The following is a 23996-nucleotide window of genomic DNA, read 5'->3' as shown; positions in this document are numbered from 1 at the left end:
TCATGGGCTCTGCTAAGCTAAGCTCTGTTACCATGTGGCCCATATGCCCCGCCCCTTCTCCCCGTTTTTTTTGCTTAGAAATTGTAGTGGACTAGGAGGAGCACAGTGACAAACTTTAAGGACTCTTGGGGGCCAGCCTCTGTGGTACTTGTGAGGCGCCCCACTTACTGGTATTTTCCCTCCCTTTGAGCTGTGAGCCTGGGAGACAGGCTGGGGCTGGTGTGAGCATTAGCTGTGAGAGGTAGAAAGGACTTCTGGGAAGGTGCTGGAAGACAGGAGTCACTAAGATCTTGGCTGGTGGAGTCATCTCCACCCTCCTTTCTCCCTGCCCCCACCAGTACCCCAGCCCCCATCCTCTTCCCTCTCCCATAGCATATTTGCTTTCTATTATTATATAGGTTTCTGCAGAAAGGAGGCCTGGATTTTATTCCAAATACAAAGCTGTTATTGAAAGGTACTGGAGGTGTTGATAATTAACTTTTAGTTCCTACATTGAGCACCTTTTATTTCTTGCTTTCATCCAGTTAGTTAATTTTTTCATCCATTTAGTTAAAGTTAAACCTGGGGAAGGTTTTTTTCCACACATGGGGTTGGAGGGGAGAGTTTTCCCCCAGAAAAAAATCCCCTTTGGTGAATGGGTGTGGTCCAACTGTCTTTTCATTTCCTCCTCCTTTCCGCCCTCCCTTCCTCCCAATGAAAACAGACTTTTACATCAAGACATTTTGCGCTTGTAGTCTTTCCTGCTTTAGCAGACCCTCCTTTTAGCTCACTAACCCCAGTCCTGCTTTTTTTCCATCTGTTTGCCTTTCTAACTCTAGAATCTTCTCTAAGAATCTAAGACCTCTGCTTTTCCCTGTTGGAAGTTTTAGTAGTGCTAAATTATAATATCACATTCCTTTTCCAGAAAGTATCCACTCTGGTCTTCACCAGAGCAAGGGTCCAGAGGAGTAAGAGGGTGTGAGGACCGGGCAGCAGTGGGAGCAAGGGGAGAGATGAGTGGGCATGAGGACCCTCCTCCTGGCTACATGGGGTCCTCCTCATCTGCTCCCTTTCTTAGGAATAGATAGTGAAGACTCTTGTTTGTTCTTAAAATTCTATTTTTAGATTATGCTTGCAAAGTGCTCATTTTTCAGGAAAAGGAAGTTGTGGAAATAAGGTTCTGGATGTCATCACTAATGGAAATGGAAATTAAATATGTACCCTCAAGACACACAGAGTTATCATTCTCTTAAAGACGATGGGAAGGTTTTAGCATTGCTAGTTATTCTTTTCTTTGGGTGTTTCCCCATTGCTTTAGCACTTTTGCAATGTTGGGTCCAGCGTTGTCTCCCTTGCTACTTACTCCTTAAGTAGTTGCCTGCCTGGGCTGGCACTTTTGGGGGCTTTGCTCTGACCCCAGCAGAGATTTTACAACCTTCTAGGTCACTAAGCTCTGTGGTGGATGTGTGTTGTGTGGGAGACAAGGGTCAGCTATGTGAAGAGAAGTTCCAGGCATTATCGGGTTTGGTTGTGGATTTTCCTCAGGGCATCTTTGAATTCAGCCATGATCAGCCTCTTCCTAACCAGGTGAGAACGCACGCATGTGAGTGTGTGTGTGTGTGTGTGTGCGCGCGTGTGCGTGAACGTGTGTTTAGAAGACTCTTCAACTCTATGGAGAAGACACCCATTAAGCATCCTACAAATTATATCGGTCCTCCCTGGTGGTGCAAGGGGTTAAGCACCGCACTGTGAAGCAATTCGCAACCTTTTGCAGCACGAGTTCGATCCCTGGCCAGCTAGGGAGCAACCCCCATGGCGAAGCAGACCTCTCCTGTCTCTCCAGCTGCTCCCCTCAGTAGTGTGTTTCAGTCAATCTGCCTGTTCTGTGCCCCGCACTGTCTCTGGTGAATCCTCTCAACCCCTGCATCTCTGGCCTATACCCCAGCTCTTGTATGCATAGATAAATAAATCTTTAAAAAAAAAAAAAAAAAAGAAAGCAGCCTACAAATTATATAGCTAGAAAATAACCTTGGCTTTATGACATTTCAGAATGTCCTCGATACAGTCAATAATACTTAAACCGTTAACTAAACAGCCAGCTTTCTAAAGAAACACAGATTCTGGGCCTCCCTGGTGGCGCAGCGGTTGAGCGCTGGGTTGTGAAGCTGCCCTCAGCCTCTGCGGCGCCGGTTCAATCCCCGGCTGCTCCCCGGCCACTGGAGGAGGGTCCCACATGGCGCGCAGACCTCTCCTGCCGCCCGCTGCTCCCCTCAGCAGTGTACTTCGGTCCTTCTGCCTGCTCTGCTCCCCGCTCTGGCTCTGGTGAATTCTCTCGCCCTCCCGTGCTTCTGACTGTACCCAGTGCTGTATAAATAAATAAATCTTTAAAAAAAAAAAAAAAAAAAAAAAAGAAAATTGAAAAAAAAAAAAAAAAAAAAAGAAACACAGATTCAATCAATCTGCTGAATTTTCAAAAAGGAAGAATTGAAATATACAGGCTTATTTAAGTTTCAGACAAGCCTTTGGGAATGTACAGACAAGAGACTCATTGTCCACAGGGACCCTGTGCTTCAGGGGGTCCCTGGGTATCCTCTTTTGATACTAAGATAGAACCAGCCCCCTTTTTGGTCATATAACAGTTGCATCCCTGCCCCCACCCACCCCCTAGGTGGAGCCCACAGAATTGCACTGGGTTTTGTGGAAGCCCTCAAAGATTTTCTTATTGAAGCAATAAGTGACACAGCCATTCCATCTCAGACCCTGCTGTTGCCTCCCTCAGGCCAGTGCTGAAGGGGGTTAATTATTCACCAGGCCTGCCCAGTGCTTCCCTATGAGCTGTTTCTAGAGAATGCAGACTAGAATGGCAGAAAGAGAGGCTGCAACTGGGTTGTCTTTCTTTCCTGGGAACTGCTTTTCTGAAGCAACTAAATGAGACCTTTGCAGGCAAGGGTGCTGGCCTCTCCTTCAGAATGCCTGGCCCTGTTCCCAGTGTGAAGCATTCCCCAAATATGCCACTTGGTGAGTGTCCCAGCATCCAGAGCCCAGAGCTGCCTGCTGCCAGGAGAGTTGGCATTCCCTGGGGTGCTTGGGGTGGGGGCACAGCCCTCTGGCCCCTTAGCAGGCCCTGCATTTGCCAGATGCCTGGATGGCCCGGCCCCTGGTTACGTCGTCCTGGGCAAGAATCTGTCCAGCAGTGGGGCGTGACAGGAGCTTGAAACTTTCTCTCTCTGTAAATCCCCTCCTTCATTCAAATCCAGTCCTATAAAAAGGCTTTTGTTGAAGGAGCAGCCATGGCATCTTGGGTGCATGTCTGTGTCACTGCTGTCAGTATTTCCAAAGATGGACAAAAAGAACATCCTTATTTGAATTCCTGAGCAAACAGGTCTGAAAATTGACTTGGAAGAAGTACAGGTAAAGGCTGATGTCACATGGCATTTGTTTTGATTGTGAGTTATGAAGCCAAAGAGGAAAGAACTTTCTTGTGGATGGTAAGAAGCCCCGCTGTCAGGGAACACCAGGGCAGCGGTCCTTACCGTGTGTCTGAGGACAGGCCTGCTGGGTGGGCGAAATCTCGAGCTGAGCAGCGCTGTTGTTGCTTACATGGGCATTTCAATGGGTATGGTTAATGGGGTTGGGCATAGTGTAGATCTCTTTGGAAACAAAGGGGCTCTGGTTCCCTTACCATCTTTTGGAGAGGAGCCACTTTTGTATACCTTCCTCCGGTCTGCTTTCATAGATTCATTCAGAATATAGTCAGGACAGCAGTCATGCCTCAGGATTATGCTGTCTGTTGAAAACAGTCATGTCAAAGGCACGAGCAAGGAAATGACCGTTTCTGTCTCCTTTGTCTTAAGCTTTTGCTTAATTTTGTCTTAATTTAGTGCCTTCTGAAACCGTTGTCTCAAGGAAATCACCTGGAAGGATCTAGAATGGGAACTTTATTCTGTGTTTTGCCAGTTGTCATTGTATCTTTTGCTTAATCAATTTGATGTTTTTTGCTTTAGCTTTAAACACACATGGTTGTCGAAAGCCAAAACAACCCAAGCAAAATGCAGTGTCCAACAGATTACAGATTTCAGCATTCGATATAAACAAACAGTCTTCCCAAGGTGTAGTCGAATTATTGTTCTTAAGAATAAGTCTTTCGCCTGTTCAAACTGTGTGACATTGTTCCATTTGGGAATTTCATCATATTTGAGCGTTTGGAATAAAACACCCTCTCTTAATTTTACTCTCTTTTGTATGGGTACTTAGTCCTTTGCTTCTTTTCCCCCACTGAGCCAGTATCTTTCCCAGTGCTTTGTAGCTTCTTGTTTTTTGTTCGCACATCTCTGATTTTACTCCTGTTTCCCCCCTTTCAAAGCATTTCTGTGCCTTGTCTGTTTTACCAAACCCTAGTCCCAGTTACTAGCACCACGGAGCAGTGGAGGGTAGGATGCCAGAGAACATGGGTTCACATCCTGGCAAGAGCATTTACTAGTCAGTTGACCCTGTGCCAGTTGGTTCTGTTCTCTAGACTTCATTGTCTTTAATAGTAAAGGAAACAATCTCAGTGACTGTGTCACTGGGCTCTTCTGAGGACTGAGCAAATCAGTACTGTGAGGAACTTGGACCACTGCCTCAGTCCATGACTGTTTAGCTTGGCTTGTTCCATGCACAACATGGGGTTTACTGCGATTAGAAAGACAAGACAGTGGAGAACAGGCTTGGTAATAGTGATGGTGGTATTTCAGCGAGTTATTTCTGTGGTGTCATTGGTCCTTGCTGATATAAGGGAGAAAAGCCCTAACTAAGCAGTGTGTCCTGAACTGCTTTATTTTTTTTTTTAAACTTCTTGAGATACATTTTGCATATCATAGAATTTAGCCATTTAAAATGTACTATCAGTGATATTTGATGTATTACATTATTAATCTTTTCAGGTTCTGGTAAAATATATATTCAGTTATAATTTGCAAATTTTTGGGCCTCCCTCTTGGCGCAAGGGGTTAAGTCTCAGCACTATGAAGCTATTGGCAGCCACTGCAGCATGAGTTCCACCCCCAGCCAGGGAGCTACCCACATGGCACAGCAGACCTCTCCTGTCTCCCCTGGTGCTCCCCTCAGCAGTGTATTTCAGTAGATCTGCCTATTCTGCTCCCTGCTCTGTCTCTGGTGAATCCTCTTACCCACCACAACTCTGGCCTACACCCCAGCTCTTGTATGCATAAGTAAATAAAATAAATCTTTTAAAAATAAAATTGGCCCTTTTAACAATTTTTAAATGTACAACTCGGTGGCACCAGTTATATTCACAACATTGTGCAGACATCGCCGCTATTTATAAAACTTCCTCATCTCTTCAAACAAGCTGTGTTTAGTAGGCAGTAACTCCACATTTCCCTCCCCCTAGCCTCTGGTAACCTTTTTCTGCACTTTGACTTTGTGGATTTGCCTGTGGTAGTTATTTCATGTAGATATGTCATGTAAGTGGAATTGTGCAGTATTTGTCCTTTTGTGTCTGACTTATCTCACTGTTTTTGGAATTCATCTATATTGTTACATGTGTGAGAACTTCATTTCTTTTTATGGCTGAGTAGTATTCCATGTATGGGTGCGCCATAGTTTGTCTATCCAGTCATCCATGGATAGCCATTTGGGTTGTCCTTACCCTTTGGCTCTTGTGAAAAATTCTGTAATGAATGTTGGCTAACAAGTAATGTCCAATCCCCTGCTTTTACTATCCCTCAGGGTGGAATTGCTGGATTGTATAGTAATTCTATTTTAGCTTTTTGAAGAACTGCCCGACTGTTGTCCTGGAAAAGTATCTTTGTGGTTTTTCTCCCCTCCTGCATTTTTCTCGTTTCAGTGTCTGTCTCCCTGAGATCTTAGTCCATTCCCTCCTGTCACCCAAGTTCCCCTGTACCTCCAAGCAGTAGACATGTTTTGTGCCTCCCTGTGATGTGTCTGCGGGAACGCCCCTCCCTCTGTCTCTCATCAGCTGACAGAGCCTATATGGCCCACTCTGGCCACACATCCACCTGACCCCTTTCACCTCATCATCCAAAGCAGGACCTCCATAGTCTCAGTGTACTTTGTCACATGGCAATTCAGCCTCTGGGTAGCCCTAAAATCTCTAAGGAACTCAGGGACAGAGCCACAGCCAGCAGAATTCCAGCCTTTTTAGGTCTTCTTCTCCCCGCAGCTCTTGCTTTGTTGATCTCCATCACCTTTGCTAGTCTTTAGGGCCAGTACAGCCACCCTGTCCAGCGGGAGAGTTGTTCTCCAGTTTGCACTTGTTCAGTTTCTCTACTTTTCTATGAGCAAGTGAACTAATTAATGAATACCCCAACAGACTGTGAGCCTGCCTCAGACAGCCATTCTGGTTGTTGGGCTGATTGTTAGCTGGGGTTTGTAGATGTCACTCATTTCACAATAAGGCTCCTAATTAATCTCTGCACCGTTCTCACCAGAAGAAAGGCTGATACGGAGAAACATCCCCAATTACCATGAGAAAGGATATGTCAAGAGCCCTGTGGAGTTTTCCTGGCATCCACTCCTGGTCTCAGATGAAAACCGCCATTAATGCACAGAGGCGGCTTGGTGACCAACCCAGGAAACCAGGGGCCCATGAGCGCTCAAGGAGCCCCAACCACACGGACCCAGCTCTACGAGGAAGCTGCGGTGTCCACGCACTGTTATGTAGTAACTTCCCTTGAGTCTCCCAGGAGAGTGTGGGGAATCCTGGTGCTGCAGCCATGTCAGAGGCAGAAGTGCCTCCACTGTCCCTAATACAGGAGGGGCTAAATTAATCCGGAAAAGCTAAAGGTCTCTTCTTTTGTCTGTGTTTTTGTGTCTGCAGGACAAAAGATCCTTCATCACCGCAGTGACGTTTTGGAAACGGTGGTCCTGATCAACCCTTCAGATGAAGCGGTCAGCACCGAGGTAAGCGTTGGATTCTGCAGTCGCAGCAGGCAGGGCCTCACCCAGTGAACAGAGATCAGCAGACAAAAGGGGCGAGGGGAGGTGGGTTGGGAGGGGGACATTGGAGAGGGAAGTTCTGGATCCAGGGATGCTGCCTTACCCCCCACCACTGGCTGGATCTTGAAATCAGTACCACCTCACTCTACCCCTGCTAGTGAGCACTGAGGGAAAGACACTAGCCAGGGCTGTCATATTTTGTCAAGCAGGGTGGGATGAAATCTTGGGGGTGACTGGAGGCTGTGCTGCTGGGATGAGTCTATGGGGATAGCAGGAAAGAGAGATTGCAAGTCCTCAGGCCGAGACGTATCAAACCCAAATTTGGAGAAGAATGGCATCTCAACTGAAAGCCCCCTTCAGAGTCACCCCACCCATCTCCTTATCACTGTTAAAGGGCAGAAAGTATAGTCGTCAGGGGCCTCAGGTGTCAGACTGCCTGGGTTCTCCCATGCACTTCTGGGTGGTTTTGGGCAAGTTATTGACTCTCAGTCTCCAATTCTGTGAAATGGAGATCATAACATTTCTTACATTTAATGTTCACATTTAATATGCATAGACCTGTCAAGTGCTTAGAAGAGTGGATGTCATGTAACAACTGAAATATAAATGTTGGCTATTCTTCTTATTAATATTATTGTAAGTGTCATATGAATTAATATTATTGTAAGTGTCACTCCAGAGGGAGCCTTTGGGTATAAGCTTACCTCGGAGACATTGTGGGTTCAGTTCCAGGCCACCAAATAAAGCTAATAGCCCAATAAATTGAGTCACATGAATACCATCATGTCAAGAAAAACAATCAGCGTACACATTGTAATTAAATGTGACCCGGGGTTATGAAGTGAGCACATATATTCTGGAAAATCACTCAGCGATTGTAAAAAACACAGTATCTGTGAAGCGCAACAGAAGGAGGCGTGCCTGTATTTCAGAGCCCACTGTAAGATGAGAACTGAGCAAAGCCGAGAGTCCCCAGTCACCCTGGCTCGAGAAGTTGATATACCTCTGTGTTCCACTTCCTGTATTACAGTTTAGTACCTTTGAGATTGAGTTGCTTCTTGGACATTGAAGTAACCACAATCCCTGGATCTTCAATGTCTGCAGTGTCTCATCTGCCCGTGCAACTATTGTCCTATTTAAAAATACTGAAATAGAATTCACATACCATAAAATCCATCCTTTTATGGTATACAGTTAGTTTTTAGTACATTCACAAAATTTTGCAGCTGTCACCATTAATTCCAGAACATGTTCTTTACCCCGCCACAAACGTCAGCTTACAAGCAGTTCTTCCTCACTCTCCTCCACCTCTGGCATCCACTAATGTATTTTTTGCCTTTAGGGATTTCAGATAACAGTCATGCTATATGTGATGTTTCGTGTCTGACTTATTTCACTTAGTATAATCTTATCAAGATTTATCCATATTATGGTAGATAGCAATACTTCATTCCCTTTTATAACCAAATACCACATTTGGCTTATCCATTCACCAGTTGATGAACATTTGGGTAGCTTCCACTTTTTGGCTATTGCTCTGTAGCCTGTCTTGCTCTTACTTCCACCTACTTCATATCAGCATGACCTCTCTGACAGTGCATTAAGGGACAAGGTTGAGGCACATGATGGGTTAGCAATCTCTCTGACTAGCAGAATCAGGATGTAAATACAACCTGAAAAAACTTGGCGGATTAATATACATCCAGACAGTCTACTTAGAACAGCTGTGAAATATGGAAAAGAAAAAACTAAGAATGTCTTTAAAGAATCCAGACTTGCCGATGGAGCAGATGGAACTGGAATAGTTATTGCAGTACATGTGTTGTTCCTTGATTTGATTGAGGGGCTCCTGGGGGCAATGAGTCAGGGTCTGTTCACTTTTCTGTCTCCCTCCATGCCCAGTGTGATGCCAAGCACTCCATTTGTGCAGAACTGAATTGGGTTCAGAACCGAAACCTTGCTGCTTAGAGCTGTGCTTCTGCTGAATGACAGGCTGGCATCCTGCCACTGAAAGTTCACAGAGAGTTCTTCAGTGCATACCGTTTAGAATTCTATTTGAAAAATCCCCATTCAGGACTGCCTTTTGTTTATATGCAACATCAGGCACCTTTCTGATCCCACTGGAGTTTGCATTTGATGCTGTATGTCTGGTGTATGCCATGAGAGGAAAGGGGTTCTGGACGGCAGGCACTGGTTTGGGACCCTACTTGGAAACCTGTGTTTCCTGAGCCCGCAGTCGGGGACCAGAACTGTACTGGGTGACTCAGCCTGTGAGATATTCGTAAGTCTCCCAGGCCATATGCCGCTCGCAGACACAGCTGTGGAACAAATGATCGCCAGCTGCGGAGTCTGCTTTGAAAAAGACAAGGAAACTACGGGGAGAAAGTCAGCCATCACTGCGGTCTCTGTTGTAGCCAAACTTGGCATGACAGTGTCATTCATGGGTGAGCTGATGACCAGTCATTGGCTCTGTCCATCTATCTCCCCAAGGGAAATTTGAATACTAGGGAATGAATGGTTTTGTTGGTGATGAACTTCAGGCACCGCTGAGGGAGGGATGGCGGCCCTGCCACTCACGTCCTGTTCCTGTGCTTTGTTCTAGGTGCGCTTAATGATCACGGATGCTGCCCGACACAAGCTGCTCGTGCTGACGGGACAGTGCTTTGAAAATACTGGAGAGCTTATTCTCCAGTCCGGCTCTTTCTCCTTCCAGAACTTCATAGAGATTTTCACCGATCAGGAGGTGAGCTCCTATCTGGGAAGAGCGAGTTTGCGCGGTTGTTGTTGTAGCTTTAAATCGCCCTTTGGAACGCTGGTGGGAGACAGGAGGCGGAAAGTCACACCTCCTTTGAAATAAGTAAAACGGTGTGATCCAACTATACTATGATTCTGTGGTTCATAACCAAAAGAATTTAGGGCAATCATTTATAATTAATTGGAACCATTTTTAATGTGCCTGAGAAACAGATGGGGGAAGAGGTTGGAAGAGTCAGCATTTTATAAATGGTAAAAATGATGGAGAAACACAAAATGCCAGAACCCCAAAGAAAACCCAGGTTTCCTGTTTTAAAAAGAAAAAAATTTGGATTCTTGGTGGGGTTTAACAGCTTTGGTTTCTTTAAGAACTTCTACTTGCTTTTCCTGGTCTGGTTATTTCTCATTTCTTTTAATTTTTTTTTTAAGATTTTATTTATTTATTTATACAAGCACCGGGTACAGTCAGAAGTGCGGGAGGGTGAGAGAATCCACCAGAACCAGAGGGGAGAGCAGAGCAGGCAGACTGACGAAGTACACTGCTGAGGGGAGCATCGGGCGCCATGTGGGACCCTTGCCCGGTGGCCGGGGATCGAACCGGTGCTGCAGAGGGTGCGGGCAGCTTCGCAACCCAGCACTCAACCGCTGCACTGCCAGGGAGGCCCTCTTTTAATTTTAAAGCCTGATCCCGATGTTTGAACTTGGGTTGTTTGTGTAGTTCAAGAAAGAGAGAGTGGGAGCAAGGGAGACATGTGAGAAAATGTGACATGTGCCTGACCCAAGAAAAAGATAATCACAGTAACTGCTCTGAAGCTGGGCCATTATCTTATTCAGAAATGTTACATGTGTTGTGTTGCAAACTACATGACACTGGTGATATTTAGTAAAAATAGTTCAGAGATTTTAATTTGGTTATTTTGACTTGGGAATTTATTCTGACTGGGAAAATTCTCTTTCCAAAATAGCACGCCTCTTTCATTTTGTTTGTTTATAGTAGTTACTGAAATGATCCAGGACCATCCCCATGGGAGGTTGCGGGCTGCCCATAGCTGATAGCACTTTTTTAAAAATCGTATTAATGGTGTACCATTATTTTACATCCTTGTCTGCCTTTTCACAGTATAGAGTTTCTCCCTCCAGGTGTAGTCACCATAGTTTTCTCACCTCCAGAATCCCCACTGTCCTCCACTATTATCCATGCCCCCATTTTCTTCCTCTTCTTCTGGATACCTCAGATCTATGATCAGCTTTCACGGGTCACTTTTAAAGTTTGTCTTTGTCTGATCCTTTGTTTGCTTTCTCTGTATTCCAGATAAAAGTGAAGCCATGATATTTATCTTTCTCCTTCTGGCTCATTTCACTTAGGATAATCCCTTCCAGTTCCATCCAGGTTGCCACAAATGTGATAGCAGATTTCTAACTGCAAAGGCTGAGGCTGTGCTAATAGTAAAGAGTTAGTGCATCTACTTAAAACCATTTTCCTGAGAACTTCCTGAGACAGTGGCCTCTTGGTCTCCTGGGTGTTTGGAAGGACTGTCTGTCTTTCTGCATTTAATCTTCCTGAGCCCTGCCCCTCACAGAGAGGTCTCTGTGAACTTTCCATCTTTGGCAAGAGCTGTAAATAAACTGTCCAGCTTCACTTGGCTCACCTGGAGGCTTCTGTAAAAAGACTGGTCAGATGGAATAACCATGTTTTATTCTCCACCCACCAGAGGGAATAAACAATTGTTAAAAAGAACATTTTCCTTAGTGTATGAAATTTCAGCTTTCAGAATGTGGGTTTCTTGTGGGTCTGAGGCAGACAATCCTGTCCCCATGGCTCGTCACGGTGGTACCATCTTTACCCCTTCAAAATGAGGGCTTTGACTTATATTTTCTCCAGAACATGTGGCCTGTTTTACTCCAAGGCTTCTACAGTTTAGGCTGCATGTCTTGTTTATCTCAAACCTACCACATCCCCACACGGTCAAGGCCCATTATACCCTTGTTCAGTTGCACTGGAATTCCCAGACTGGAGCTTTAGTTCTTATTCTACCTGCAGCCCTGAAATTAGAGTGTGGTCTCTGGAATGTCAGTCTTTTGCAAGATGGTGTCCCTGTGTCTGTGATGTGCTCAAGGACATTTGGACATGTGTGTGGTAACTCAAACTCTCTTACACAGTCAGCACCTTGCTCTGGGGAGGGGAGCTACAGAGAGCAGCCCGTGACCTGCCGTCACGATGGGCGGGTAGCTGGCTGCTCTAGGCTCGTGTATGTGTACACAGTGCTTCTGCTGCCCTTCTGCAGTTCTGCAGTCGTTTCTAGTGACTGGTTTCTACCCACATCATGCACCAAATTTTTTGCATCAAAATCAACAAAGGATCTATATAAAGAAAAGTACTTGTCGTTGCCAGTATCTTAAAGAGGTATCATAATTCTTCTATTTGGACCCCTGATAATAGCTCGCTCTCTCTCTCTAAATCAGGCATACTGTTAGGAACGTTGCTGCTTAAATGATTTTTACTAGCCTGCAGAAGTAGAATTTTGGCAGAATGGACTGTGCACATAACAAGTAACTACAAATTATGAAAGAAAAAGAAATAAAGAATGTTTCACGGTAGGGTGGGTTCCACAGGGCTTGTAGATACTGGGTTGACTGGTCACTGGGGTGTTCAGAAGAACTCATATATTCATCATATTCAGGTGGGTGTCAAGGCCAGACACTGTCCTGTTCTCCTCTGCCTGCCCCATGCCTCCACCCCAATACTTTAGAAAAAGTATTCCGACAAATGAACAAGGATCTCTAGAGCTTTCCCTAACAGACTAGATCAGTGGTGTCAGGGGGGTGGGGAAGGCAAAAGAAGGGGGAGGACACTGGGTAGAACCTGCTCTTCCTTTTGCTCCAGCCAGAGAACTCAGTCTTTATCTCCTTGTACTGTGGACGTTGAAGAAAGGATGGCACTGTTAAAGTGGATTAAAAATTGCTGGACTAGGCCAGTGGTTACAGCCTTTTAGAACTATGCTTACCGATTACTGCCTTGGAAAAGGGCTTGACCACAGAATGACTCCGTAACAAAGGGAACCTAAGACTATTTGGTAGCCAGTCTTACTCCTTTTATCCAGTCTTGAAACATCCTAGTCACTCTGGAGAAACCTTTGTAAGAACACCAGAGGTTGTAGATAGAACGGGGGCCTCACTAACCTGCTCCTTCCTGAAATTTGAGGATGGTGAAATCATCTTCTCCTGGGACATTTTTCAGTCTCTGTTAGAAAGTTTTTCTTTATTTGTCTCATTGTATTTTCAAGGAAAGAATGTGATGCCTTCACCAATGCTAACGGGTTATTTTCCTTCAGATCAGTCATTTTCAGTTCCATCTACTGTTCTTCAGAAAACAAGACCTGGTCACTGTCCCTTAAACCTATTTCATTGACAGGAAGGGGGATAGGAGAGGGATGGGGAGAAATTCAGTTGAGTCTTGGTTACCAGACATTTGAATATGAGTCCAGAGCTCAGGGAACTAAGAGTTGGGTCAGAAATATTAACTTGGAAATCATCAGCATATTAGAAAAGAGATGAAGTGATAGAGAGAGAAATGCATTAGAAGAGAAAGGGCCCTGGTTCTAGCACTTAGAGGTCAAGGCCAGGTGAAGGAGCCAACAAGGAGGCCAGCTTCACTCTGTTGGTTTGCTTTCTTTTTCTTTTTAATGAGATAACTTTAGTTTACCGCACTGCATAGGTTTCAGGTGCGGTGTGTCACCTCGGCAACTGTGTAGCATTGTTTTTGCTCCTCTTTCTCTAAAATGTCACGACTCACTGGACATATTCCATGGGACACTGGCCAGGTTAGGATGGTGAGTGTTGATGACTTCTATAGCTTTCAATGCAACCTGCTTTTAAATAAGTGTAAGAGTCACTTTCGACCATTACCATTCATAATCAGATATTGTGGGGAGGGGAAGCAGGCTTTGAGGGACTCTGTAATTTACATAACTTGGAAGCTCCCTTCAAGAAACGAAAACAAAATTATTAGTACACAGCTAACTCTAGAGTTCAGGGAGGGGCCCATGGCCCTTGAAGTTTAATCTTTTTTAGCTTTACAACACACACATGTGATTATAGACTAAGTTATAGACTGAATTCCAAGTCTTTTTCATGGATATGGGTGCTAAGCCACACCTTCCAGTCCTGTATTTCATCCAGTTGGTTTATTGGATATTAAATTATCTCTTTAGAACATCATCCTGTTAGGGCCTCCCCTGGTGGCACAGGTGGTTGAGCACCACGCTGTGAAGCTGTCTGCAGCCTCTGCAGCGCCAGTTAGATCCTTGCCGGCCGGCGAGGGTCCCACATGGCAGCGGCAGACCTCTCCTGGCTCACCCGCTGCTCCCTTCAGCAGTGTATTTCGTCAGTCTGCCTTTTATGTTCCCCACTCTGTCTCTCACCCTCCCGTGCATCTGGCCTGTAGCCTGATTCTTGTATAAATAAATAAATAAATCTTTAAAAACAAAACAAAACAAAAGAATGTCATCCTGTTAGCGTTGACTTAGCTATCATCCTCCCAGCTCTCATTAATGTCTTAATTCTCCTTTCCCACATTTTGGTGTGGCTCCCATTTTCATACTACCCACAGATTTTTGCTAGATATATCTTCAAAATTTTCATGCAGGTCATTGATGGGAAAGGATGTAAGTGAGCCCGAAGGCAGACCATCATAGACCTCCCTTCAGGTCGACACTAACCACTTATATGACCTGCTACAAATCCCCCTAATTTGGCTATCACACTGTTCAGAGAACCTGTTAAAGTTCTTGCTAAAACCAGAGATACACTGTCCACTGTAATTCCTCATTAGCTAAGCAAGTAACCTAATCAAAAGAGGAAATGTAGTTAGTAGGCCGTAATTTAGATATTCAAATCTTATTTCATTAATATCACCCATAGTAAAATCATTTATTTCCCATATCTTCCTTCCTCTTCCAGTATGTCTGCATTAATTAGACAAAGTAATTAACAAAAAATACTTATTCCAGCTGTGCCTCTCATTCATCTCTATAAGAACAAGGGGAGGGGTGCAGCAGTCTACTTGAGAAGTGTAGTGAACTCACATCACTTCCCAAGTGCCCACTCCGGGAAGACAGCACATACTGCATTGAGTGCCAAGTTTAGTGCAGTTCAGCAAACATCTGTTGAGCCTGATATGTGTTAGGGAAACAGAGATAACTACAGTGCAGAGACATTGCAGATGATTTTCCTACTACCACTCAGGAATTTTTAGCATAATGGGCGATCATCACTGTCATTTACTATGATGATGTTTTTCAAGTTCTTTTACAGGCAGCCTAGGTTTCCACATCTAAGACCTAATCACAGTTTTCCTTACCACTGTTTGCATTGTTGGATCTTCCTTATTGTTCTTGTCCATTTATTGGATAAGCTTTGATTATGTGCTTCCATGGCTAGGCCTTGTGACACTGCCTCTGCCCCTGAGGCCCTCATCCAGGGAGCATGCTGGTGTATGGGTCTGGAAGCAAGCTCTGGGGACAAGGGGGGCTCTGTTTCTGCTGTGTGGCTCCAGGGCTGTAGTAGTTGTCCCTCCTTCCCCTGTACCCATTCCCCCTGCCCCCCCACCGGCCAGCAGCTCTCCCAGCCCTAGTCTGTGCATTCTTGTCTTCTCTTCCACAGTGCACGCTAGTGGCTGCATCTTCTCTGCAAAGAAACTTGCCAAGCAGTGCTTTCTTCTCCACTTTTTCTGGCTTGTCATGGTTTTCTATTTATTAGCATCTCTTTGTTGTTTTTTATTACCCCTCATTTCCTTAGAATTCTGTGCAACCTTGTTTTCTTTGGGGGTCATTTCCTTCATTTCACAGTCTTGAAAGTACATTTCAAGAATGCACTTTCTGGTGAAAAAAATGGAAGGTGGGGAGGCATTCCTCAAGTCTTTGTACCTTCTCCTTGAATGTGGTGCGTACATATGTCATATAAAAAGAGCTAGCATTTGATCCCCCCGGCCCCTTCCATATGCTGAGGTGCCATATACCTCAGTTAGGGCAGAATTTCAAAAATTAAAATGGGCTACACTTAACTTTAAATTCACTATTAATGATTCAGCAGTTTGAGTCAGCTTAGATTTCTCCTCTAACACGAGTAATTTGCATGTGCTTTGTGTGAAAACTAGATGGAGAAAATGCTAATTGTGCTATAATGTTGCTGAGGAGGGCCTGTGCCAATTATGGGCCAAGAAATTCTGATTTGCCCCCATTTGCTTAGCTCAGCCAGTAATTTGAGCAGAGATTCCCCCAAGGATGTTACCATTTGCTTATCCAGAATTCTTAGCTTCCAAAATAATTGATTCTTATTCCTTTTGTAGGATATTGTCAAGTTAAGTCAGAGGAAAACAGCAGTCAAAGACTTGTCATGTTGCTATTTTGTGACCCTCATGTAAATTGTAGGACAAGTAGCTAAGAAAATACAAAAATACAGTAAAATGCAAAATTCAGATTCTAAAAGTACCTCTTCTGCACATAAATGCACTAGTAGCCTCAGGAGGTTGTGAGAGTCAGAGAAAACTATTCCTAATTCTAGAAGGTAAGAGTTCAGACCTGATGGCTTAGGGATGCTGAACCTGATGAAATCTTTGGTCTGCCCTTTCTTCATTTGCCACAAAGGACACAGAGCTCTTCTCACTTGAAACTCAGAGCTTTGCTACAACCAAAAGAAGATTGGTATTTATGGTGTGATTCTCCCTCACTGTTTACTAAGTTGAGACCATGAAACATGTAGCTGTAATATGGAATGAGAAATAAAATACTGTTTTCATGGCATGAGTGGCGATTGTGTGAATTTTTTTCTTTTTTTTTTGCAGCAATGTACAACCCTAGCTTCCTGTCTCCCAGAAAACTGGGAAACCAGGAAACAGTAAACTTTTTTCTCTTGTACCTGCCACATTCTAAAAGTAGACAACAATATATATACTATATCTAAATCCTTTATTGCATCAAGTAGGTATTTTTTGCCAATCTTAGTGGAATTAAAGAAAACATTAATAATGTTCTATAGTAGTGGTGAAATGACTCATAGGCTCCTTTGTGATAGTGTAATATTTTCTAAAGGGCATTTTTGCCTGGCAAATACCCAGGGGTGATTTTCAAACTGCTGTGTGTGGCTCAGTCATGGACCATCCCTAGCTGGTCAGAGTCCCCTGCTGGGTAAGAATAGATGGCGAAGAGGTCTCAGGGGCAGTCCTGGGTGGGAGAGGGTGGTGGAGACAGTAGAGCTCAGGACAGAAGGCTGTTGATACATATGGAGATATTTTAATACTGAAACAACCAGCGTCTTTGAAGTCAGCCTTAGATCATGCATTCAATGATCCTGTAAAATATATAGGAAGAGATGATCAGTGATGACAGTGACTTACCCCTTTTCCTTCTTTTCTTATTTTTTAAAAAATGCCAGATTGGGGAATTACTGAGCACCACCCATCCTGCCAACAAAGCCAGCTTAACCCTGTTCTGTCCCGAAGAAGGGGACTGGAAGAACTCCAATCTTGACAGACACAATCTCCAAGACTTCATCAATATTAAACTCAACTCAGCTTCAATATTGCCAGAAATGGAAGGACTTTCCGAGTTTACCGAGTACCTCTCAGAATCAGTGGAAGTCCCATCTCCCTTTGATATCCTGGAACCTCCCACATCGGGTGGCTTTTTAAAGCTCTCCAAGCCTTGCTGTTACATTTTTCCAGGAGGTAGGGGTGATTCTGCATTGTTTGCAGTGAACGGATTCAATATGCTAATCAACGGAGGGTCAGAAAGAAAATCTTGCTTCTGGAAACTCATCCGACACTTGGACCGAGTAGACTCCATCCTCCTCACTCACATTGGGGATGACAATTTGCCTGGAATAAATAGCATGCTACAGCGGAAAATTGCAGAGCTCGAGGAAGAACAGTCGCAGGGCTCGACCACAAATAGTGACTGGATGAAAAACCTCATTTCCCCTGACTTAGGTGTTGTATTTCTCAACATACCTGAAAATCTGAAAAACCCAGAGCCAAACATTAAGATGAAGAGAAGCATAGAAGAAGCTTGCTTCACTCTGCAGTACCTAAATAAGTTGTCTATGAAGCCAGAACCTCTATTCAGAAGTGTCAGCAATGCCATCGATCCTGTCATTCTTTTCCAAAAAATGGGAGTTGGTAAACTTGAGATGTATGTGCTCAACCCAGTCAAGAGCAGCAAGGAAATGCAGTACTTTATGCAACAGTGGACTGGCACCAACAAAGACAAGGCTGAGCTAATCCTGCCTAATGGTCAAGAAATAGATCTCCCCGTTTCCTATTTAACTTCGGTGTCATCTTTGATCGTGTGGCACCCAGCCAACCCTGCAGAGAAAATCATTCGAGTTCTGTTTCCTGGAAATAGCACCCAATACAATATCCTGGAAGGACTGGAAAAACTCAAACACTTAGACTTCCTGAAACAGCCGCTAGCTACCCAGAAGGATCTTACTGGCCAGGTGGCCACTCCTGCTGTGAAACAAGTAAAACTGAAACAGAGGGCTGACAGCCGAGAGAGTTTGAAGCCGGCCACAAAACCACTCCCCAGCAAATCTGTGCGAAAGGAGTCTAAAGAAGAAACCCCTGAAGTCACAAAGGCTAATCACGTGGAAAAGCCACCCAAAGTTGAAAGCAAGGAAAAGGTAACAGTGAAAAAAGACAAGCCAGTGAAAACAGAAACCAAGCCTGCAGTGACAGAAAAGGAGGTGTCCAGCAAAGACGAGCAGCCTCCAGTGAAAGCCGAGGTGGCAGAAAAGCAAGGCACAGATGTCAAACCCAAAGTGGCCAAGGAGAAGATAGTGAAAAAGGAAACAAAGGTAAAATCTGAAGAAAAGAAAGAGGAGAAGGAAAAGCCAAAGAAAGAAGTGGCAAAAAAGGAGGAGAAGACACCTGTCAAGAAGGAGGACAAACCCAAAAAGGAAGAGGTAAAGAGGGAAGTCAAAAAAGAAATCAAGAAAGAAGAGAAAAAAGAACCCAAGAAAGAGGTTAAGAAAGAAACACCATTGAAGGAAGTCAAGAAGGACGTCAAGAAGGACGAAAAGAAAGACATTAAAAAGGAGGAAAAGGAACCAAAAAAAGAAATTAAGAAACTTCCCAAAGATACAAAGAAATCATCTACTCCTCTCTCTGAAGCAAAGAAACCAACTGCATTAAAACCAAAAGTCTCCAAGAAGGAAGAGCCTGTCAAGAAAGATTCTGCTGCTGCTGGGAAGCTAAAGGAGAAGGGCAAAGTGAAGGTCATCAAGAAGGAAGGCAAGACCACAGAGGCTGCAGCTGCAGCTGTCAGTGCTGCGGCTGCAGTGGCCGTGGTGGCAGCAGCTGCAGTAGCCACGGGCCCTGCCAAAGAGCTTGAGGCTGAGCGGTCCCTTATGTCATCCCCTGAGGACCTAACCAAGGACTTTGAGGAGTTAAAGGCTGAAGAGGTGGATGTAGCGAAAGACATCAAGCCTCAGCTGGAACTGATTGAAGACGAAGAGAAACTGAAGGAGACGGCGCCAGTCGATGCCTATGTCATCCAGAGAGAGACTGAGGTCATCAAGGGTCCTGCTGAGTCGCCCGATGAGGGCATCACCACCACCGAAGGGGAGGGTGAATGTGAACAAACCCCTGAGGAGCTGGAGCCAGTAGAGAAGCAGGGGGTGGATGACATTGAAAAATTTGAAGACGAAGGAGCAGGTTTTGAAGAATCCTCAGAGACTGGAGACTATGAAGAGAAGGCAGAAACTGAGGAAGCGGAGGAGCCGGAAGAGGATGGTGAAGAAAATGTATGCTTGAGCACTTCCAAGCACAGCCCAGTGGAGGAGGAGGAAAGTGCAAAGGCGGAGGCAGATGTCCACATCAGGGAGAAGAGGGCATCTGTGGTCAGTGGTGATGACCGAGCAGAAGAAGACATGGATGAGGCAGTGGAGAAAGGAGAAGCTGAACAATCTGAGGAGGAGGGTGATGAGGAGGAAAAGGCAGAAGATGTCAGAGAGGAAGCATATGAGCCCGAAAAAGCTGAAGCTGAAGATTATGTGATGGCCGTGGTTGACAAGGCTGCGGAGGCTAGTGGTGCTGAGGATCAGTACGGATTCCTTAGCACATCAGCCAAACCAGCGGAAGCCCAGTCTCCTGCCCGAGAACCTGCATCTTCAATTCATGATGAGACTTTACCTGGAGGATCAGAGAGTGAAGCCACTGCTTCTGATGAGGAGAATCGAGAAGACCAGCCTGAAGAATTTACTGCCACCTCCGGCTATACTCAGTCCACCATTGAGATATCCAGTGAGCCCACCCCAATGGATGAGATGTCTACTCCTCGTGATGTGATGAGTGATGAGACTAACAATGAAGAGACAGAGTCTCCATCTCAAGAATTTGTAAATATCACCAAATATGAGTCATCACTGTATTCTCAGGAATACTCCAAACCTGCTATTACATCACTGAGTGGATTGTCAGAAGGGTCAAAAACAGATGCCACCGATGGGAAGGATTACACTGCTTCAGCTTCCACCATCTCACCGCCATCATCCATGGAAGAGGACAAATTCAACAAGTCTGTGCTCCGTGATGCCTACTGCTCTGAAGAGAAAGATATGAAGGCCAGCACCATGTTGGACATCAAAGACACCATCTCAACAGTTTCAGATGGGAAAGTTAGCCCATCCAAGAGCCCATCCTTGAGTCCATCTCCACCATCACCCATAGAAAAGACCCCCTTGGGTGAACGTAGTGTGAACTTTTCTCTGACACCCAATGAGATTAAAGCTTCAGTGGAGGCTGAAGCAGTCCCAGCATCTGCTGAGGTGACCCGAGAAGTTGTTGAAGAACATTGTGCTAGTCCTGAAGATAAGACTCTGGAAGTGGTGTCTCCTCAATCTGTGACTGGCAGTGCTGGCCACACACCTTACTACCAGTCTCCCACGGATGAGAAATCCAGTCACCTCCCCACAGAAGTCATTGAAAAAACACCAGCAGCTCCAGATAGTTTTGAATTCAATGATGCCAAAGATGAGCATGAAAGGGCTTCCATAAGCCCCATGGATGAACCTGTGCCTGACTCGGAGTCTCCTATTGAAAAAGTTTTGTCTCCTTTACGGAGCCCACCCCTAATTGGATCTGAGTCTGCTTATGAAAGTTTTCTAAGTGCTGATGACAAGGCTCCTGGGAGATGTACAGAAAGCCCCTTTGAAGGAAAGAATGGAAAACAAGACTTTTCAGACCATCTCAGTCCAGTTTCTGCCATGACTTCCACCGGTCTTTTCCAAGTTCAACAGGAAGGGAAAAGCACAGACTTCATACCAATAAAGGAAGGCTTCAGTCAAGAAAAGAAAACTGATGATGTTGAAGCCATGAGTTCTCAATCAGGACTGGCTTTAGATGAAAGGAAGTTAGGAGGAGATGTTTCTCCTACACAAATAGATGTCAGCCACTTTGGCTCTTTCAAGGAGGACACCAAGATGTCCATTTCTGAAGGTACCGTCTCAGACAAGTCAGCCACTCCTGTTGATGAGGGTGTAGCAGAAGACACATACTCTCACATGGAAGGGGTGGCCTCAGTCTCCACAGCTTCCGTGGCTACCAGCTCATTTCCAGAGCCAACAACAGATGATGTGTCTCCTTCTCTGCATGCTGAAGTTGGCTCTCCTCATTCCACAGAAGTAGATGATTCCCTTTCAGTGTCTGTCGTGCAAACACCTACCACTTTCCAGGAAACAGAAATGTCTCCATCTAAAGAAGAATGTCCAAGACCCATGTCAATTTCCCCACCAGACTTCTCCCCTAAAACAGCCAAATCCAGGACACCCATTCAAGATCACAGATCTGAACAGTCCTCCATGTCTATTGAATTTGGTCAGGAATCTCCAGAGCACTCCCTTGCTATGGACTTTAGTCGTCAGTCTCCAGATCACCCTACGGTGGGTGCAAGTGTGCTTCACATCACTGAAAATGGGCCAACTGAGGTGGACTACAGTCCTTCTGATATGCAGGACTCCAGTTTATCACATAAGATACCACCAATGGAGGAGCCGTCCTACACCCAAGATAATGATCTTTCTGAGCTTATCTCAGTATCTCAGGTTGAGGCCTCACCATCCACCTCTTCTGCACATACCCCTTCTCAGATAGCTTCTCCTCTCCAAGAAGATGCTCTATCTGATGTTCCTCCCAGAGATATGTCCTTATATGCCTCACTCACCTCTGAAAAAGTACAAGATTTGGAAGGAGAGAAGCTCTCACCCAAATCTGATATCTCTCCACTCACCCCAAGAGAGTCCTCTCCTTTATATTCACCTGGTTTTTCAGATTCTACCTCTGCAGTCAAAGAGAATGTAGCAACTAGCCATACTTCCTCTCTTCCACCAATGGATGCAGCATCCACAGAGCCCTATGGCTTCCGTGCCTCAATGTTATTTGATACGATGCAACACCATCTAGCCTTGAATAGAGATTTGACCACATCTAGTGTGGAGGACAATGGAGGGAAGACACCTGGTGACTTCAGCTATGCCTATCAAAAGCCTGAAAAAACAACCAGGTCCCCAGATGAAGAGAGTTACGACTATGAGTCTTATGCAAAAACTACCCGTACCCCAGATGTGAGTGGCTATTACTATGAGAAGACAGAGAGAACCGCAAAATCCCCATGTGACAGTGGCTACTCCTATGAGATGGTTGAGAAAACCACCAAGACTCCTGAAGATGGTGGCTATGCCTATGAAATTACGGAGAAGACTACACGGACCCCTGAAGAGGGTGGGTACTCATATGAGATAAGCGAGAAGACAATAAGGACCCCCGAAGTGAGTGGTTACAGCGGTTACTATGAAAAGACGGAGAAGTCTAGAAAGCTCCTGGATGACATCAGGAATGGCTACGATGACTCTGAAGATGGTGGTCACACACTTGGGGATTGCAGTTATTCTTATGAGACCACTGAGAAAATTGCAAGTTTCCCCGAGTCTGAAAGTTACTCTTATGAGAAATCAACAAAAACGACACGTACCCCTGATGCTTCCACATACTGTTATGAGACTGCAGAGAAGATCACTAGAACCCCCCAGGCATCTACGTATTCCTATGAGACGTCAGACCAGTGCTACCCTGCAGAAAAGAAGTCCCCCTCAGAGGCTCGCCAGGATGTTGACTTATGCCTTGTGTCCTCCTGTGAGTACAAGCATCCAAAGACCGAGCTCTCACCTTCTTTCATTAATCCCAATCCTCTTGAGTGGTTTGCCAGTGAAGAGCCAACTGAAGAATCCGAGAAGCCCCTCACCCAGTCAGGGGGAGCCCCTCCTCCTCCAGGGGGGAAGCCACAGGGGCGACAGTGTGATGAAACCCCTCCCACCTCAGTCAGTGAGTCGGCCCCATCCCAGACTGACTCCGATGTCCCCCCGGAGACGGAGGAGTGCCCCTCCATCACAGCCGATGCAAACATTGACTCCGAAGATGAATCAGAAACCATCCCCACGGACAAAACCGTCACATACAAACACATGGACCCTCCCCCGGCCCCCATGCAAGACCGCAGCCCTTCTCCACGCCACCCTGATGTGTCCATGATGGACCCAGAGGCCTTGGCCATCGAGCAGAACCTGGGAAAAGCTCTGAAAAAAGACCTGAAGGAGAAGACCAAGACCAAAAAGCCAGGTACGAAGACCAAGTCATCTTCACCTGTCAAAAAGGGCGATGGGAAGTCGAAGCCCTCCGCGGTTTCCCCAAAGCCTGGGGGCTTGAAAGAGTCCTTAGATAAGGTGTCTCGGGTGGCTTCTCCTAAGAAGAAAGAATCTGTGGAAAAGGCAACCAAAACCACGGCCACGCCTGAGGTCAAAGCTGCCCGTGGGGAAGAGAAAGATAAGGAGACAAAGAATGCTGCCAACGCCTCCACATCCAGATCAGTCAAGACGGCCACTGCAGGTAGGGTGGGGGGTGGGGTCAGCGTCCTGATTCAGCCCACAGCTGTTCTGCTCTCAGCCAGAGCCTTTACCCTTCCATTTGACTTTGTGCTGGGAAGTTGAGGGAGCACAACTTGGTGCTCTCCCTTCCTTTGCTCTTCTTTTCTCCCCGAAGGCATAGATTTCTGTGCAGCGTGGCCCTTAGGCTTGGAGACAGCTTAGCGAATGGGACAGAGCAGCTCTGGTTCATCAGATGCAGTTCCTGGGGCTGCTTTCTGTGACACAACAACTGCATTCTTGTTCTAAAGCTTTAGAACCAATGATGTAGGTTTCGAGCTTCTCTGGAAAACTGCTGGCACATTAATAAGTTTTGTTTGCTCTAGGTAGTTATT

The 23996-nt window shown here is 45.4% G+C and overlaps 1 protein-coding gene across 1 annotated transcript in view; it reads left to right on the top strand.

Moving 5' to 3' along the window:
- The window catches only part of MAP1B (microtubule associated protein 1B), a gene marked incomplete at both ends in the record, with an annotated part of 90859 nt that overhangs the window by 63245 nt on the left and 3618 nt on the right, over positions 1–23996 (top strand). Inside the window, 3 exons of the mRNA XM_084233216.1 lie at positions 6821–6903; positions 9542–9682; positions 17125–23626. Coding sequence (XP_084089342.1) covers positions 6821–6903; positions 9542–9682; positions 17125–23626 — 6726 coding nt within the window. The remainder of the gene's footprint in view (positions 1–6820; positions 6904–9541; positions 9683–17124; positions 23627–23996) is intronic.

This window comes from Talpa europaea, assembly GCF_964194135.1.
Source record: "Talpa europaea genome assembly, chromosome: 5".
Classification (NCBI taxonomy): domain Eukaryota; kingdom Metazoa; phylum Chordata; class Mammalia; order Eulipotyphla; family Talpidae; genus Talpa; species Talpa europaea.
Note: the sequence above shows the minus strand (reverse complement) of the source record. Positions and strands in the feature narration are given on the sequence as shown.